At 41.0% G+C, this 20,662-nt stretch overlaps 1 protein-coding gene across 1 annotated transcript in view; it reads left to right on the forward strand.

Moving 5' to 3' along the window:
* Positions 1-4,142: 4,142 nt before the first annotated feature.
* igf2bp1 (insulin-like growth factor 2 mRNA binding protein 1) overlaps positions 4,143-20,662 on the forward strand; it is a 54,846-nt gene continuing 38,326 nt past the window's right edge. Inside the window, 3 exon segments of the mRNA XM_041063396.1 lie at positions 4,143-4,161; positions 4,164-4,316; positions 5,573-5,633. Coding sequence (XP_040919330.1) covers positions 4,143-4,161; positions 4,164-4,316; positions 5,573-5,633 — 233 coding nt within the window.

Genomic DNA, 20,662 nt, shown 5'->3' on the forward strand with positions numbered 1-20,662 from the left:
AAGTCAACACATTAAATCTTTTAACTGATTTGTTAACCAAGTATGTGTATAATAAATTGAATATCTGGGTTTTGGACTGTTAGTTGGACAAAACATCAGACATCTGATCACATCACCTTGGGCTCTATGAAACTGTGACAAACATTTTCCTGATGGTGTAGAGAATACACCATTTGTAGATAAACCAGTTATGACAATAATCTTTAGTAGCAACTCTTAAATAAACAAATCAGCTCAACCACCAGGAACTACAACCGTCATACTAAGACACACTAAGCTGCCACATATTAGTGAAGCCAAAGACTAAAACAAAACTTAACATTAGTTGTGATTATTTTAAGCCATGACACTCTTATGCCTGATGCACCTGTTGCAATTTGGATTTCCTGACCCTTATGTCAAACCACACCAACTGAGAAATACAGGCTCGAATGGTATTTTGGAGCTGCCAGGTGTTCACCGGGTCCAGACAGAGGATCGTATATAACACACAAATAGTAAAGGGAAAAGTAAAAAAAAAACAGCAGACTGGTTTTACTAGGAGAGGTACTTTTGTTGGGGGTTGAAGGGTTGAATTTAATAAGGAGAAAGGAATTCCCTCATACCAACAGAGGAACAGGAGACGAAACATATTTTTCTTGATATCGGGATGAAAAAATGGAAGTGCCATAAGCTTGACTTGTGACTTATGCTATATGACTTCCTCAAATCTTCCTGGCCTTGACAAATAAAGGCACGGGTGTCCAGCAGCAGTCCCTGAATTCACACTCTGGCGTCTTAGAGGTCTGGTCAGGTTTCAGGTGACTAGAGCAAAGAGTGATCATGGGAGACTGAGGGTGTTTTGCAAAAGGAAGAAAATATGAATTTTATTTACCACTGCGAGGCTGATAGGATCAATTTGATTTGTTTGTGAAAACCTTAAGTTTGAAAAAAGGGAATTAAAAGGAAAAAGGAAAATAGCTCTATTTTCTCATTATACATAATGTACATACACAAACTGGATCAGAACATAAATATATATATACATATTTATATATAAACAATTTCAACATTATGTGACTGCATGAAGTGCACATGCGTGGTTTTCATAGGATATAAAAACACTGTGAATTTGTTAGCTTAAATAAACAGCTAGTTATACAGTAGAATCCTTGTTTTTAGTTTGGAGTCTTGATCTTGGTCAACATTTTAATGGAGCAGATGTAATCTTTTTTCTTTGCTACCACTTTGGAGGAAGGTCACTCACACTCTTTTCATTCAGAGGCCTCAAAATATGTCGCCATTGTCTGTGGTTATTTGACCCCTGGAAACCCTGGCCTGTGACCCCAGCAGCTCCCCTGTGACCAGTCTGTGTGTGTTTCAAAGAGAAAAAAAAAGGGAGAAAGGGGGTTTGGGGAGAGAGTTCAAGCCATCTCAGGACAAAGAAAAAAAGGGGAAAACTTCACTTGCATGTTCTCAAAGAGCTGGTGTAGAAGAGGTGGGAAGAAAGGGTAAAATGAATCTGCCGCCACTTCAGCAGCAATGAATAGAGAATCAAAACTCACTCTGGCTTAAAAGGGAGTTTTTAGGTGACTGTATTATGGCTTTACTATTAAACGCTCACACTATATTGAATGGGCTTGAAGCTGTGATTAGTGCATAAGTACAATATTCCTCTGTGTTCTTATTCTTCTGCTTCACACAGCACCTTCAAGCTGTTTAATCCAATTAAGATATTGCAGTGGCTGAGATGTGTCATGTTTATGGTTTTAATGTTGGACATGATGATTAGATTAATTTAAGAATAATATGCGGTATGGTCAAATGTTCACTCTGTCCCTTGAATTTATTCTACTCTACCATAAACAGGCTCTATCCATGTGGTTCCAGGTCTGATATAATAAAACAACAGATACATTTAATCATATCTTGAAATTATCATTATGCTTAAACAAACGGTCCACTCTGCAAAATAGATACTGGCTACATACCTATGAGCTTTATTGACAGACCGTTATCTGATGCGTTTACAACCAAATACGGACAGAAGAGCGGATTTCTTCCTAAATGCTTATGAAAACAACAGTAAGGTTTTTTACAATAAAATGCCCTCGTCTGTAAGTGTCAACCATGCTGAGGCAACAGTTACTGTACAACCCCTTCGAGGGTTTGGATCCATTTTGTGTTTAGGAGCCATTTTCTAACACAGCGAGCGCACACGTTGCCTGCGGAGTATGCACAGTGCGTCAGGTCTCAGCCTAAAGAGCCTCTCACATGGAGGAAAGAGTCTTTTAAAACTCGACTCCACACTTGCGAAGTGTGTAGCAAAACCGTAGAGTGCGAGATATGCACACACTCGACGTGTAGAGCGCCAACATGAACCACAGCCAAACTGTGTGTGTGTGTGTGTAGGGTGGGGGGAGAGGCAGGCCTGTGCACCAGGCACTGCCTCCATTTTGAGAAACCTTCATCCACGCAGAGGGGCGCTCGGTGTGTGTGGTGCTATAGCCCAGCGACTGCGCCACACTGTTATTTCCTCTGCGCCTCACACAGACAAATGGCCTCTGATAAAACGGCTTAGAGAGAAGCTAACACGCCCGCATGGGCAATGCTGAAGTTGTATTTTAACTATAGGTGAAGCCCATTTGAAGCCATGACCTTAGTGTCCAAGTGTTACCACAGTCATTTTTTCTTTAATAAAAGCAGAGGGGCGGTGCGGTTTAAACGCTAAGTGTGAGCTACAGATATCCCCGCCCGCCTTGCTACAACAGCCTGAACTGTGTGGTTCCGCCGTGTCGCCGCCATATCTCACTCATTGTTTCAAACGGGGCTCCGGGCGTAGACAACAATGTACCAAAGTTAGTGGAGGGTTTCCAGGTCACAGTAACACCACCTGTGAGGGCCCCCCCGAAGCAACACATGGCTCTGGACCTTAATATTCCGCCGCCTCAAACAGCCCGAGGTTCGCCATAACTCGTTTATATAACAGCATGACAACTAACTTCTTCATCACTTATCATATTCATCCAGAGGGCGGGAACAGCAGAGAGGTGTGGGTGCAAGGCCACGGAATTAGCAGGCGGTGTCTTGTTATTTAAATGTGAAGCGTTTCTGGCGACCTAGGCCTTCAGCTAACTCTAGACAGGGTGGTGCAGGGCGAAGTGCGTTAGGGTCATAAACGTAGCTCGACGCCCAGAGGTTGTCCGCTCTCAGCTTCTAGCTTACATTACTGTGTACTCAAGGAAGTCTGCTCTCTCTGTATAGCCTAATCTCCGCCCGCACGAGCAGAAGCGTGTTAAGCGCATGTGTGGTACGTCATGTTGCATAAATGCCCCAGCAGGGCACACAAACTGCACCGTGCACAGGTACAGTACGGAACTGGGGGGGGGGGGGGGGAATTGGGCTTGTGTGCCCGTGCGCGCGCACATGTACACGCGCGCTCATCTGGTGAATACCCTAGGAAAAGATGGGGACCCCCCCCCTTCCTCCTCCTCACTCTAACCTACTCCAAATAGATCACGTGGTTTCCTCTTTGCAAACAAAAAAAAAAAAAAAAAAAACGTGAATTGGATTCGGCGGAGGGGCGGCGTCACCCCTCCGCCGGCAGCAGGCGGATCGCTGAAAGAGGGAAGGGTAGAAAACTAGAGAGAGAGGCGGAGAGAGAGGAAAACATTTCTCCCGACTTGATCCCGCCATAGTTTTTCCCCACTCTTCCACCATAGACCCATCATCAAATCCACCCAGTACAACCCACCTCCTCCACAGTGCGGTAGAGAGGCTATAGGCTGCTGCTTTATTCGTCTGTTGGGGCCGGCTGCAAGTCAAGGGATTTCATTTCTTCTCCTGCTCCACTTATTCAACTGGATTTACAGCTAAATCCAATACCATCTGTTTTTACACTTTTGAAATCTCATTTTTACTTTGCTGCCGAGAATTAATATTTGTCCCGTTTTATATTCTTTTTTTTTTTAAGTCCTCGTTTTCTTTTTAGATAGTCTTGCGATCTAGCCTTATTTCCACTTTCAGTTAGTGTGGCAAGTGTGACAATATCTTGTTGCGCTATTAGCAAATTCGGGAGACAAACTTTTTCTTGCTGGCTTCAATTTTAGTAATTCCGGGGTTTGTCTTTTTCGGTTTTTGGACTTGGAAAAACAATTTCCACCATGCACAAGCTGTACATTGGGATCTAGGCGACAGCGTGACTGCCGAGGACTTGGGAAAAACCTTTGACGACCACAAGATCCCATACTCCGGACAGTTTCTAATGAAAACCGGCTATGCGTTTGTGGATTGTCCGGACGATCACTGGGCCATGAAGGCAATCGAGACGTTTTCTGGTAAGTTAAGGTGGGCTACTGACAGCCAAAGACCCCCTTCCACCTTTAGTTTCATTCATTCTACGGGGAAGCGGTAGTCGCCGGTGTACAGCGCCGGCTGCATGCCCATCTTCAGCGGTGTGCCCCAGTTTCTCTCTCCGTCCACCTCCGAGGCTTCCACATGAACGTGCCGGATAAAAATAAATTCTCACAATTATTTTATTGATGCTAGCTTAATGCATCACGGTGTGTGGACGGCTACATGCCCTGGGGAGCCATTCAACTTTTGCAAGGGGGAGGGACACGTAGTGGAAACGTAAAGCTATACAGTAAAACCTAAAGCCCGTGGCGAACGTTTACTGCACTATATTTCTCTCTTTTTTTCTTAAACGAAGGGGATATTATTTATATTATAATATTTATTTATTTAGTCTATAGCACGGCGATAATTCAGGCATGGGCGTTTTTTTTTTTGCTAAAATGTGCATGTGAGTTGCATTCTGATGTCTTGCACGCCTTGCTGGGCTGAGTACTCTCCTGTGATATAGAATGAAGCCTCGCTGGCTCTCCTCCCCCTTTAAGCCGACAGTCCACTATGACAAAGATAGAAAAAAATTATATATCTTACCCTGATTGTACTTATCAGAACAGGCCTCACGCCGCCATGGATCTAAAATAATCATACGAGTGGCTCCTACTGCTGTTAAAAACTTGATTCACCCCGTGGCGCCACTGCTTTGTGGCTCATTTCTCATGATTTCCTACATATGTAACGTGAGGAGGCAAGGTCGCCATGCCAGTCAGCACCCTCTGCTTCTTCTACACGAAACCTCACGAACATGAACAGCCAGGCTCCCAGGGCAGCCCCTTTAACACGGCATGGGAAGTTTAAACCGTGTAAAACACACGGCACCAGGAAAAATGTGAAATTAATATCCGTACAGTTGCTGGGCTGTATATTTGAGGGCTGAAAGGAGCCACATTATGGGACACAAAGTGGCGTGTTGATACCAGTCACTTGTTCCATGACTTTAAAGTCATATCTTGGGCCCTTTGAGTCCGTCCGTCCTCTGCCCTGATTCACAGCTACGCTTTAGCTTCCTTTTTAGGGCTTTAATCAGCCGCAGGTTTGAAAAAGTTAGCTGTTAAGGGGCCTTCCACTTTAGCTAAACACCCTGAACACAGCACAGCCCCTCTCATATGCCCGCAGTAGCTAGTGAACAGTTAGCATGTAGCCACAGTGTGTTCTGAACCTCGGTTTCTGTTTTTTTTCCCAGGTAAAGTGGAACTTCATGGGAAACGCATTGAGGTCGAGCACTCCGTCCCCAAGAAGCAAAGGTACTAAACAGCACTCAGCTCTGTACCACCCCTCCCCCTTATCTCTAAACCCCCTTTCATGTGTTGCATCACCTTGTTCAGGCCTTTCTCTCATGGACTGCCACTGACTACTGGGTTTTCTCTCACTAATTTGCCCTGAATGTGGCGGTGAAACGTGCTTTATGTGTCTTTCTTTCGTTAAAAGCCTCCTGAAGGTTGTCCCCGGCGCTGCGGGGCCCACTAGCTAGTTTGGTTGTGTTGTGTTGGTGTGACTGTGTGGAGCCTCAACTTTGTCGGCCATTGCTGTGGAGCTGAACTGTGACAGCCTTAGCTAGCTGCCTGCCGTGCGGTGTGCTGTAGTTGGGGTTTTCTCTTCATTTGAAGCTGCTGGTTTTGGTTGAGTGCTGCAGACAGAAGCCAGAGAGCATGCAGAGATATTATTCTCCGCAAACTCATCAGATTAGGCTGTGACCACGTACTATGAGCCATGCAGGCTGCAGGTCCACCCCTCTCATCTAGCTACACTTTCTTTTTAACAGGATGTTAAAAACACACCGGGAAATTTGCAGCTGACAAATGTGTGTGTGTGTCCTGTCGCTGTTTCTTTGTTACGTTTTGCAACTTTTTAAACTCCGGGCTTGCAGTGCACAGCCAATCAGTATGTGCGTATACGCATTTTACTCCAACATGTAGTTTTCACAAATTAGGTTTAGTGCTTGCTCATGTGCATGTTTACATTACATTCATCTCTGGCTCCAAATTATTTTAAACATCGATACTATTCACGTTAAATTCGGTTTGGTAATTATTTTATTGGTTTTTGTTTGCTAAAAATATTTCCAGCTAAAATGTGAATGTTGGGATTTATGTGGTTTAATGGAGCCCTAATTATTTAAAAAATATTCAGTAAATTTAGCATAAATCTTCACTAAAATCTCGTTAATTTCTTGCAAAAACACAACTGTGCATTTTAAAATTTTGCAGCTGGTAATTGTAATATTTCTTTTTTTAAATTTTGACCTCCTTTGTAGCCAGCTGTGAAGTTAAAATAGAATAATGATGTATATATTTTCCCCATTAAAACAGCATGATAGTAAAGCATTTTAATGGGAATAATATACCTGTAGCTTAGATTTGTGTTTGATTTTTTTTTTTAAATTGCCTTGGTCCAGTGTTTAAACTGGGGTCCACTGTAGATCAGCTGCTCCATGTTAAGAGCCAGACTTGACCTGCTTTAAACAGTACCATGGAATTTGCCTATAGACCATCTTTCATGCCTGTAACCTTTGGCACAGATACGAGGTGAGCAGTGAGCACAGCGCTGCATGTTCTGCTGTTTGGCCACACGTGTGCTAATGTATGTATACCATAATCAAAATGACCAGTGAATGTAGTGTCCACACTGTAGGTTCATTGTTTGCTTCAGATCATTTTTTTAATATTGTGTGTGATCAGCATTCATGTGATTTTTTTGTGTGAATGTGGCCAAATATTTGAATTTGAGCTGTTTTTTTTGAAGGGGGGGGGGGGGGGGGGGGGCGTCTGTTGCTACATGGCTGTGGCACAAAAATACCAGCAGTGTGGTCCTTCTGTGGCTGAATGGCGTCAGGCACCGAGGCTCAATCTTACAGCTATCGTCAATCTGCAGAAACAGGTCACTCGTCATGCTTAGGGAACCAACATGGCAGCAGGCTGTAATTTCTTATAATCTCTCAGTGGGTCAGTAAATTATTCTGATGGTGCTGTGTGTTGTGCACAGTGTCCCAGACCTTTTCCTGTGATAACCTTGAAGAGCCATAATGATAAAGGTGATTTGTGAGATGGGGGCCACCATGGGCGAGCCAAGGCCTTCAGTGGTTCCACAACACGTGGTGCCTCCACGCAAAGAGGAGTCACTCCACGTCAGGCAGTGAGGGTAAAATGGCGAAGCTCTGAATGAAGCAGGAACACTGCACGGGCTGCTGTGTTTTCTTTTTTTTTTTTTCTTTTTTTCTTCACTGTGTGTTGCTCTGGGTCTCATCAGCTCCCAGCTCTCTCTGTAGTAGCACAACTAGGATAGTTGAATTGTTGTTAATGTTAAGTGTTTCAGTTTAAAAATGAATGCAATAGAAAGAGGATTAGTACTGTGGAAGACAGTTTTTGGAAGCCCCATTTTAAAATGGCCATTCGCAGCACCCAGCTAACGAGAGCCACATTATCTGAATTATGCCCCAAAATTATTGTTTAAATATTTATGCCAAACATCTGCTTAACTACTGTACCCCATATACGTCTGTGTGATGTTTGAGTGGACACAAATGTACTGAATGACTTAGTAAATGTTTAAAATATCCCAGTTGTGTAGCAGCAGCGGTGGTGTATTTATTAATGCACGTAAATTTGAACATATTACCTTGTTTTTTTTGGGTTGTTTTTTTTTCACATTGTGTACTCTTAGACAAAATTAAAAAAACAAAAATAATTAATGGTATTTTTTTTTTTCTGGCTAACAGCTTCACAAGCGATTCCTGTTTCATATTATTTTGATCTTTTCCTTTTAATCTGACTGTTGTCAAATTCTGAAAGTATGTTCATGTTAGCAGGTCTGTTGTGTGTTGCTGGGTGTGTGGTGTATGCAGTTTGCTCTGACATAGAATCCCATTGGAAGTGTGTGTTTGTGTGGGAGGGCTGGGTGTTCAGAGGGAACTGAACCCTTTATTTAAGGGACAGGGTTGGGGAGGGACAGTGGTGGTGGGGGTTGGGTGGGGTGTGGGGGGGTCAGTGTTGTAACTAGAAGTTCTAGGGTTCAACTCCTTTTCTCTGTTCTATAAGCTTCAGTGTTGAACCCCTTAAAGGCTGCAGGGGGCGCCTTCCATGGTTACGCCTGACCCCTGACCATGCTATGGATGTGTATGCTATGAGTGTGTGTCTGCATGTGTCACAAATGGCTGCCGTAAGATGGAGATGGAAGGGTTTTACATTTCAGAGACAGTCATAATATTCTTCATTACGCTGACTGAAATGTGTGTCAGGCTGCAGAGGGGTTTGTGGGAGGTCATGAAGAGTGGTAGAGGAACAGAGAGAAGAGTTGGGAGGGGTGCAGGAGGTGGGGGGCTGAATTGTCTCTGCGTGTGTGTGTGTGTGTGGGGGGGGGGGTGCTCAGAGAGAACCAGCCATCCTGTCTGGAGAGAAAAATGTACAGAATGCCTGTAGTGAGCGACTGCGAGCGTAAAGCTAACCCACACCAGCAACAACTTACACCAAAAACCAGTTTAGGATTTTCCATTTTTAATTTAATAAAAAAAAAAAATCTTTGTATTAAAATCTTGTGGATCCAGTCTGAAAACGCAGTTTGGTGCTGCAACCTAGCATATAAGGTACATGTCTATTTAAAAAAAAAATTTTTCCTTTACTTAAGGGCTTGTTAGGGCTAGCTCACCAAATATTGCATTTCAAATGTTTTAAATGCAACACAAGAAACAGGTGGAAAAGTCAGCCTGAATTTTATAAAATGTATTCATACACACATAAATGTTTCGCACCAATTTTACTGGTTTGATGTCATTCAATTAAAAATCATTAAAAGGGGTTTACTTCATTCACAAATAAAGTAAAGTTTACTTGTTTGTGTCATTTCTACACTGTTGTGAATGTGTAAACGGAATGCATGAGGACCTACACTGCAGAATAATTAGAAATCACAGTTTTCTGTATAAGCTTAGATTCACTGCAGATAATCTTAATAAGTACCTGTTCTTATTCACCTTTTGGGTGGTGGAGAAAGAACATTATCCTATGACCTAATTTATCATAGCCGTACCTACTCTCTCTCTCACACACACACACACACACTCTCGTACACACACTGAGTCATTATGAACAATAGTAGAATGTTTTTAATGAAAAGGGTCACCTGTGGAAAATCACGAAACCACCAGGTATATCCTCCCCCTTCATTCATACTGCTACACATGAGTAATCTCTGTGTCTCATTGTTTTGTTAATAAAACACCATCTCCTTTTCTCTGTTGCTGTAAATATGCAACACACCAGACTCAGCTGCAAATTCTCCTTCTCCCCCCTTATTTTTTAGCTGTAAGTTTTTTCTGCAGCCAGAGATCATACTGTCTTCAGTTTGGGTGTCGCCATTGGGATTATTTCCTTAATCGCAGCTCTGTCTTTCGGTGTGGACGGACAGATGTCTGGTCACCATCAGGTGCACTGGCTTTAGGAGCCAACTAGAGCTCCATGACTGACTTTGCTCCAAAAGTCTATTATTTTCAGCAAAATTAGAAAAATTTAAATAAATCAAATGTTTTTGATGCAGAGCCTGATCAGAAATACACATCTTCTTCTTCTTCTTCTTCTTCTTCTTCTTCTTCTTCTTCTCCTTCTTCTTCTATTGTTTAAAAAATATAAAAAAAGTAAATATCCAATTGACTTTATCTCATTTCAAAGCTGAAAAAAAAATGTGTTGGTGTCTATGCAGCCAGTTCTCTCATGTTTTCTGTTCATCACTTCCACTACAGACAAAAACATTATTTAATTTATGGAAATAAAAGTAAATTTAAGGTACTTGAGCGTGCATTACCAAGCACTCCTAAAGCTAGCTGAATACTGCTACAACAACAAGTCTCTGTGTGTGTATATGTGTGTGTGTGTGTGTGTGTAAATTCAAATGACAGAATCAGATCCTGTCCCTCTCGTCCCATTCTTGTTCCCTCTGTTCCCCTCTGATGTATGGATGAAAGGACGCTTATTCTCCTGTGAAGCTCCATCCCACCTACCAGCATCCATCAATCAATCAAAGATCAACATGATCCAAAGCAACACCACTTGGTTTTGTGAGTCATTCCTTCTGTCCTCACTCCATCATTTCCAGCCCATCAGTCGGATTATTTATTTATTTATTTTAACCAAATAATCTTAGTTTGGTCGCTGTTGTCTCAAGTGCATCGTTTCAGTTTTTGGAACGAAGTTGGAAGATATTGTTGCTTTTTCATTTTCGTGGGAAGCCTGGTCTGCTCAGCTTCTGGGTAATCAGTAAAATATTTTAGTATGGCGCGGTGCATTAGCTCTAAAACCAGCCTGTTTGCTGCTCCTCTGGAGCTTTGTATTGTGGGGCCATGTCAACATATCGGCTGTCTGAAAATCCTGCTTGATATTTATTCTTATGTCCTTCATAATAAGCCTGGTTTGTTAAAACAGCTCATGTCTGGACTGAATAGAGACAGAAACATGGAGGACAGATGAAGGTCCCTGTCTTTCTACCATTCACTGACACTGACTGTGACATTACTCTGAAATAACACCACAGTGTAAGAGTTTATAATCTTAATCTTAATAGTCCCACAGTCTTTAAGTAGCTTCAAAATTCAAAATATATTTTTCTCCCAATGTATGATGTGATTACACATCTTGGATGTGCTTATTCCTGCAGTAGAGTGTAGATACTGTACATCTGCACCGTAAGTGAAACATTCAGCAGTCAACTGGGTTTTATCATCACAACAAAGGGCTGATTCTTGAAATTTCAGGCATCGTTTTATTAATGTTGATGTCATTTTCCAGTAATACAGTTTCATATACCCGGAATCTTTAAAAACTGCTAGATTTCCACTACAATAAAAAAAAGCAAAAAACCCCCAACAGACATAACAAGTAGAATAAAGCTCAACTCTATCTCATTTATTGTAATTATGAACCCACCTTGAATGTTGAACGCACATGAGTATCTCCAACTGTGGAGATACTCATGTGGTTTAATGGGAAAAAAAAAGTTAACATAAGGTCTACTGACGAGCTTTTTCCTTAGCTCTCAGTTCTGTCTCACAGTCTGCTTCAGTGGACGGAGTTAGCTCAGGCGTGGACCTCCGGTTAACACGTCCTTCTGTCAAACTGCTGTTTTCACGGTAAGGAATGAACTTTCACGCTCGGCTTTTCTTTTGTTCTGAGCTTGAGAAGTTTGTTCTCTCTAAGTGAACTTAAAACCTTCCAAAGCTGGCGTGTGTGATCTGTAAACAGGGGCAGTTCAATTCGTGATAAAGACAAACGAACACACTAGCGGCTTCCAGTCGTCCTTTTGTAGTGAAGCCATTTGTGTCCTCCTCACAGGACGTGGACTGTGAGCAGTCCAACTAAAGAAGAGGAAAAAAAAGTAGAAATTTGAGAAACATTAGAACAGAAAAACACCTTTATTTAAGATAAATATATTTTTTTACTTCTTATTTCTTTGGGACACCTTGAGAGGTCTGGACCTCCAACCATTAAAATACAACATACATTTAATACATGTATTTTCAAATTAAATTGAAACCTTATATGTCCAGAAATGTAGAGAAAATGGCTCAGTATCTAAGTTTTTCGGGTCCGTTTGAATCTGATTGGACCGTTCTTTGATATCTCACAGGCAAACATGTTGGTTTAAACAGGTTAAACAGTCCAAACAGTTTAAAGGTTCAGTGCAGCAGATGTAGAAATCCAGGACTGGGACGGGTACAGCTGGTCAGTAGTTGTTCAAAAATTGGTGCAAAGTGGTTCTGCTGGTGATCACGTCAGCCCTGCACTGGAGGTAAATCTATCTGCCAACCTCCACATCAGAACAGAAGCACTTCCAGCTTGTTGAGACACATCTACTGCCTCTAATCCTAATCCATTTGCGGTGCGCTCTCTTAAATTAACATATTTACTTTTGCCCAACAAACCCCATTTGTCATTAATGCACAAAAGGTGTTTGGAGATTAGTTGTGTAATGCGTGATAAAGCTTTCCTGTTGTTCTTAGGTGTTATGTTTACTTCGTGGCTTGTGAGGAGACAGGAAACGAGGTGTTGGAGTCAGGGACAAACTTAAACTGACTACGAATTGTCTAAAGGAGCTGGGCATGTTTTTCCTCAATAGATATTTCAAACCAGCTTTCATTCCCTTCTTTTCTCTTTTAAATGATGCAGAATGACCCAGCGAACCATTATAACCCATTGTTCTGTCGTTAGCCTTCATCTGGACCTCGTCACATTTGATTCCCGCCTCCTGTTTTATTCCTAACACCTGGATCTTTGGCAGTTAAACAAATTTTATTTAGACTTGCTTTAGACTTTAGACCTTAGACCTTTTGTTTGAGCTGCTGTTGAAATACAAATCAATAGCTTTACTATTTGATTGATTTATATATGTTACGAAAAATGCATCATTTTTTGAAATATAATGTTGGCAATTAAATATGATGAGTGTAAATTACACGAGGAGTGTACATGTCAGGGGGAAATAAACAAATTTGATGATCTATAATTAAACAATTTTAGACAATTTCCATGAGCTTCCGGTCCAGGCTACACCCCGTCTGGTATGAACTGAAATATATGTTGGTTTTTTTTGTGCTGTATACAGATACACATAGTAGCATTGTGTTGCCTCCCTACTTTATACATCCCACATAATCTAAATCAGATACACTATGAGGCTAATTAATATCAAGAAACACCCCAAAATATAAATGACTGATCCCATTAAACGCAGCAGGAAGTGTTTTTGTCTGTGTAACATAGCGGAGGCAGATTCTGCTTTCTACACATCACATTCAGTGTCTCTGTATGACATTTCGAATGGCATCACTCACCCGATACCTTCATTTAAAAACACTCTGACACACAGTATTGTTGGTTATTCAATCATGCAAATGCGTGTAATGATTTTGATAGCTCTCTTTTAAGACTACCAGTAGAGACTATGAGTACAGATGATCGGCTTAATCATCTGTAAAAGCAACAAGTAAACACACTATTAGTGCACTGCCATGCTGTTTGGTTAACAAGTTCATTTAGTTCATTACACTCAACCTGCTTTCTCCATTTGCTTGGCGTGGTTGTCGTCCTCGCTGACTCTCGTTCATGTCCTCACGTGTGACGGTTAAAATGTCACCCAGTCCCAGAGAATCTGCTGAAATCCCACCAAAGCACGTGCCTCTACAGGTTTGATAGTTGTTATTAGAGACCACATTGAGGTTTAAAATATAAAATACATCACCCAGATGATGTCCAGAATTCTTCATAGCTGCCATCTGCATGGTTTCATAACATCACTGTATCTGTTCAGAGGATTTGATATACGTTTTGTTTTTTTTTCTTTTAGCTGCACATACTGTAACATAGTGAAAGCTCTCTCACGTCACCATCTGTGCAGGAAGCACTTCCTGAAGTTTCGGCCTTCAAAAGTAGAAAATGAATTTTCTTTGTCTAATTCTGAGCTCAAATCTGACTGACAAGCACAAGTCAGCCGTTCAGAAATATAAGTGTGTTTACAGTTCACTTGGGGGAACTGGTTGGCATGTTGTAAGAATCTTTTTTTTTTTTTTTGTAATTTGAAATTCCTCTTTTCAGTCCAGTGAATCAGACTTTCTAATTCACTCTTTCACTTTGCAGATCTTAGATTTTGTGTTACCTGTTTTTTTTTTTCTCTCATTTCAGTTTGTACGTTGTAGGTTTTTCAGGATTTTGGAATGAGGACTTGAAATATTCTGATATTTAATGCTATCTATTCATCATGACCTCCTATTCTACTCTATTCTGTTCTATTTTAGTCTATTCTATAATTTCAAGATCTGCAATATGGTTCCTGATTTCCTTTTCTATGCATTATATAAACTGTTCCAACTTTATATGCTCTCAGAATATATCATGCATGCTAGGCACTGTGTATGTGTGTATGTGTGTGTATGTGTAGCTGGGGCTTTCACACACACATACAGAGAGAGAGAGAGTGAGAGGCTCAGAGAAGCACACCATGGTTTGTCTTCCTCTCCTCTCATGGCCAGTGAGGAGAAGGAAGAGGAGGAGGGGACGGTGGGCGGAGGGAGCAAGGGGGGTGCGACCAATCGTCTGGCAGCAGCACCTGCAAGCAGCAAAAAAAGTCAATAGGTCCTCCCTCCCTCCCTGCTTCCCTCGCCCACACGCATGCTCTGACTCTATCCTCCCTCTCTCTCTCACTCTCTGTCTCATGCCTTCACTGTCTTTTTTTTTTTTTTGGTTTTCTTCTTTCCCTCTCTCTGGTACAGTATGTTCATTTCCCTCTCTCTCCCTCTTTTTTCTTTCATTCTCCCTCTCTCGGCGCGTTGCCAGTTTCTCTGCACCGTTCCAGCCTTTTCGAGAGAGAGAGAGTGAGAGACAAGACGGAGCAACAGAATTAAAGGCAGACAGATGTATGAGGGGATCCAGTGAGAGTGGCTGGAAGATAGATGCATGTGTTTTAAATTTGACTTAAGCTGAACTGCATTTCTACAGCGTATTGGACAAAAAAAAAAAAGCCGAGCTGTAATGTGGAGCATTTATTACAGTCTACATTCTTAGGAAACACACAGAGGGAACTTCAGACCAAAATGACTAACTGTGGAGGATACCTGCCTGATACACACCAAACACTCCCCTGGTTCCAGCTGCTTAAAACTGAGGATTTGATGCTTTTCTTTGACATAATATGAATATGTGCTGGTTTGAGACTGTTGCTCTAAGCTCTGCTGAGTCTCTGGGAAATTATTTTTCACTAGTTTATAATGATCAGTCGGTTGGTAGAGAAAATAGATTCATCCGTTATGAAAGTGATTGTTAGCTGCAGCCCTGTTAGCACTGACCGGTGATTTTTAGTTTTTCTTTTTTTTGAGTAATGCACTTTAAAGTATTTCTGTTTCACACTGTTCTTTACAGATGAAGTGTTTCATACTAACTTATTATCAGCTGGTTAAAATATGATGCATGCATGCACCGAGAAGTTCAAGTTTGCTCTAACTGAAGCTTTAAAATGCAACCTGTGTTAATTCATCAACAATAATAACACGATACTCTGATATTTCTAATTATTTATAAAGAGGTTGACACAAGGGCTCGTTCTGCATGTTGAGCACTTTTTGTTGCTTACACTTTTGTACTTACGTACTTAGACAAACTTTTATTTTTCCTTATAATGGAATATTTTAAAATAATGGTATTGTTGCCTTAAGGAAAGTTCTTCCACCTCTGGTTTTTATTTCTTAACTCTTTAACAGTACATATTAGCATGTGAGTATTGTATTAAAAAGCACTTTCTATTTCTACATCAATTGTCTTTGGAACAGACAAATTTTTAAGGTTTCATTTCCTATGTTTATATTATGGGTCTTCTTTTGAGGTGCATTATTTTATGATTGGTGTTTTATTAATTGATCAAATACATTGTTGTTTAACTTAGTGGCTGGAGGGGCTAGTGTGTTTGTGAGTGACTGTTGCTACAGATACTGAAGTGTGTCTTTCATATGTCTGCTGTGACTTGTATTTCTTTTGTTATTTGTCAGTGTGCATGGGCAACCAAACTAGTTCCCTCTCTAGGGATGACTGAAGTGATCTGATGTAATGTAAAAGGTGTTGTTTTTTTTTTTTTTTTTAATGAATGGAGGCCTGTTTTGCTGCCATATCCAGTTCCAACCCTGTTTCAGATCAGTTAGACTTATATGAAACTGAGAAAGATGTTGTGCAATTGAAGCGTTTGACTTTGGATGTTGTGTCTTAAAGTCAGTATTGATGTTTTAATTCTTCAAAGGCATGAAAAATGATTTTGCCGTGACTTTAAAGGGCCGCTCCATAAATTTTTACACAAAGATGAATTCACTAGTCGACTGGAGTACTCCTCAGGCCCTGGAAACAGTTGTATAATATAATCTGTGGCTCTGACGGAGATTTGTGTGGTCAGAAAATACAAATGCAAATGCAAATACAGCGTGAGTCTAACGCCATTGCGACGTCATCAGAGTAATCTGAGTCTGGGTGTAGATGATACGTTTTGTCGTGTCACAAATGGAGGCATAAAGTTGGAAACCCATGCACGTTTACCAGGGAGGGAGAGCTGACTGAAAATATGCTGTCATGTTGGACATCATGGGCAGTCTGGGATCCAGTGTTTTTGGAGCTTGACCCATTCTAGAGACTAAAAGTCCAAAATTCACTACTAAATCACCGGAAAGGGTCTTTAACCAATGACGGCCGGATCACATGGGATGATGAATGGCAGCGATATGTTCAGTATAAACTCATAAAACTTTTTTTTTCTTTTTGAAAAAGCTGTAAATGAAGAACTGGTTTTTAGCAGTAGCCACGAAGGTGGAAAAAAAAAAGCACAAACTCAACTTAAAGAAAGACAAATTGGAGGGAGGAATGTGACGACACAGGTCTTATCTTTTATCTTATCTCACAGAGGAGATGCATGGAGGCCTTATGTAGGTGAAGGGGTAAATGAGTCCTGTCTCTTTAAGAAGGACTCCGCCTCCCGCTCTCTCCTCCTCCTCCGCCCCATCTCTCTGATTGTTTCTTCTCTCTGGTTCAAACCATCTGTCCCCTCTCTCTCTCCATCTCTGACTCTCCCTCTGTGTCTCTTGCTCTTTTTTTTTTTTTCCTCTCCCTCATCCTGGCTGTCTCTTGTGCTTTCTCTCACTAAAAATAAATTGGGCACACACACACGCACACATGCACGCACACACACACACACACACACATTTGGGTACATGCATGCAACACCAGCTCATACATGAGGAGCAATGACCAGTGGGGGGTGGGGCTTGGGGGGGGAGAAGAAGGAAGGATCACAAAATAAAAATAGAAAAAAAAGGAGTAGGGGGAAGGGAGGGTTGTTGTTGGTGGGGGGGGGGTTGGGGCCCAGGGGTTGGGTCTGCTGGGGCCTCTTGTGTATGTGTGTGTGTGTGTGTGTTTTAGAGAAATTGGATGCATATACATGAAAGAGAGCCTCCCTGCAGCCCTGCCCTGGTCATCATCCACAGTCATGTCCATCCATTGTGGGACACTTGGATGTGTACGTGTGCACAGTGAAGTTTCTTTCTTTTTCGTACCTGCAAAATCCAAATCTCCCGTCCTTCTTGTAAAGCACCAACATGCGTTCTGGTTTGTACCACACTTTGGTTGTATAAGAGCAGGAGTCATATGATTCAGATGCAAACGGTCTGAGCGTCAGTTCAAGATCAAATTCCAGATACGCAGAAACAGAGATCAGTCTTCTTCTGTTCAAATGGAATGTACTGTATCTGTGTAAAAAAAAAAAAAAACATCCAGAAATTACAGAGGCAACTTAAACAGCTTTCACAATCAAATCTTCACACTTTGACAACGATATTCATAAATCATTTACTATTTAATATGACAGAAATCAGAGTCAGTACTAGTTACACAATGTCTTATCACCTTTTCCAGACTTTTGAGACAAACTATCCAAACTCTTCGGTTTTTGATCCGAACACCAGAATATTTGAGTTGGTTTTTGTGATGTGTTTTTGTGATTTGAAGTAAAATATAACTGCAGCATCAGTATCAGATGAACATTATAGAAATGTCATCACACCACATCTACATTACTCTGTGTAAAGTCGCTTTGTCCATCAAGCCCTGGAGTGACTAACTACACTTTAGACACACACATGTGTTTTGCTTCCTACTAGCAATCATTTTAAAAGAGTTAAGGGCAACTTTTTTTTTTTTTTTTTTTTTTTTTACATCATTATTCTCTGCGTGGTACCTTTTGAATTCTTGTACTAATCTGTCGTTAATTGAATCCATTATATTTGAAGCATGAGTATGTGGCTTTTTCTCAAAAAAACACTGTTCAGTGACACAGTTGTGAGTCTTTTCTAAACTGTGCTAATCATGTCAGAGTGACTTATGTTGTAATTTACTGCTGTAACAGTTCCTCCGCCCACATACCTGAACTCTTTGGAAAATTCCACTTAATTGTGGAGAACACATGAAAGCACGGTGGCCTGTTGGTTAGGGAAACTCTTCTTTCTTAATGTGTAAAGCTTCGAGAATCCTGAAATCTTTTTTGTGAAAGAAGAAACAAAACGAAACATCAGGGTTTCCAGGCTGTTTGTGCTGTAAGGAAAGAGCCTCTGACACACCAGAGGAAGATACCGGCTCACTGATACTTAACATTTAATAACACCGTCAACGGCAAAAAAACGCCACTGTTCCCGCTTCAGTCCAAAATTAATATCACAATAGCATGAATTAAACATGGTCATGCACAAGCGCCAAAGTGAAACCAATTTATATTTGAAGAGGTTTGGCTTCATGGACTGTATCCTGCACACGCTCTGACAGTTTGTACTTTTTAAACTCACATTAAAAAAAAAAACTTTTAGAGCTGATAAAACTGGGAGCACTGTAAATCAGCAGCATATGTACTGGATAAGGACTGCATTACACTGAGGTGTTTCTGATATTCTGCTCCTCATATGTGTAAATAAAATGATCACCTAGAAATATAACGTAGTCCAGTGCAGCATCTTTAACTGTGACCTCAGTAATAAACAAATGATTGAATTTAGACGTTTCAGACCATGTCAACACAAACTTCTAGGCTTTGTAAAGGAAGGATTTATGGCAGAGTTGCTGTGTTGCATTTCATCAGATACACACACACACACAGGTGGACCTGTGGGTATTTAAATATCTAGCGATTGTAGCGAAAGCCATCTTGTGTGTCTCAGCCACAACAATCTGCAGGTACAGATCTGTACTCTATGAACACCATGTTACTTTATGCTATTGTGCTAAATGGAGCCCAGAAATTGTTGTTATTGTGCGCAACTATTGTGTAGGAGAAAGTGTTGGGCTGAGGCGTGAGCAGGGAGGGGTCGGTCCACATTACAAACCAGCAGTGGATCAGTTAGGAGGAAGAAGCTGTTTGGTTGGTTGGATGGTGGAGGCAGCGATTGTTGTAAAAAAATCCGGTTGCTTTGATTGTTGCGTGGGCACAGCATGTTTTCAGTAAGGTGAAGGAAATAATATTTTTATTTTTAAAAAAAAATGTGTTTTTAAGGTTTGACTGTGTAAATAACAGCGTGAAGAATGTTCCAGCAGAACAAGTGATGATTTGATTGATTTCACGGCAGCTGTCAGCCTCTGTCCTCCGTCTTGGAGCAGTGCGACTGCTCATTTCGCTGGATCCTTCTCGTGTCTGTGTTGGAACATGTTTCAGCTAAAGGTGAAGAAATTTTTTTTTTTTTCATTTAGTAGTGGAATCTGTTTAAACAGAAGACGTTTAGAAAAGGGGCGAACTTCAGATCCTCCATAAGAACCGGATAGGTTACAGTTGTTAGGAACACTACGTGGTAATATGAAAACGGCTATTGTGAATGTTAAGAGACAGAAAGCAGACGCAGAAGACGGTTTTAGACAAATGAAGAATGAATCACGGTCGTTTATCCTTTTCTCTCCCACAATTTCTTTTCAAGCTTTTAAGGGCCTTGGGCTCACGAGACTCATTCAACACAGCAGACTCCAGCAATTCACGTGAAAAAACAGCAGCATGTCGAAACCTTGAAGAGAAGCTGGTAGTTTTTGTCTTTTTTTTTTTCTGATGACAGGAAGAAGTTTGACTCAAAGCGGTTAAATTTAATCCCATGTTGAAAGTGAACAAAAACCCTAAATTAAAAAGTCAAACTTAGGTGAACTGCCATAACATTTAACTGCTGAGAACCAACATAACTTGTTCAAGAACAGTTTTGTCCGTGGATGAATTTTAAAGAGAAATTAAAATGTGTATTTATATAAACGGTGGAAACACAGATCTTCTTTCTTGCTTGTTTAGGGTTCCCATGAAGCTGAAGTACAAGCCTCAGGAATGGGTCTTTTATTTCTGCCTTGTTAAATAAAAAATAAAACAGGGAAAACATTAAAGCATCAAGGGATAAAAAACCAAAAACATAAAAAAAAAAAAAATTAGTCAACAGAAATCACTACTATTTCCGTCTACGTCTCAGAGATTGCAGCGTTTGTGTCTGTTGATGGACTTACGTCTGAACTGAAATGGCTGCAGACATTCTCCTTCAGCTCTGCCACTTCTGCTTCTGTTTTTCCAGAACAACAGGCTTCTTGTACAAACTGTTAGTTATTTGTTTTTTTTCACTTCCTAACACGTCTCCTGTCTTGGCTTTGTGTCTTTTTTTCCTTTGTCCGCTTTTCTTCTTCTTCTTTTTTTTTTTTTTTTTTTTAAAAGACCTTTCACCCTTTACCTCTCCCTCCACCATGAGACCACCACAACACTT

The sequence above is a fragment of the Toxotes jaculatrix genome, chromosome 18, assembly GCF_017976425.1.
Source record: "Toxotes jaculatrix isolate fToxJac2 chromosome 18, fToxJac2.pri, whole genome shotgun sequence".
NCBI classification, from domain to species: Eukaryota; Metazoa; Chordata; class Actinopteri; family Toxotidae; genus Toxotes; species Toxotes jaculatrix.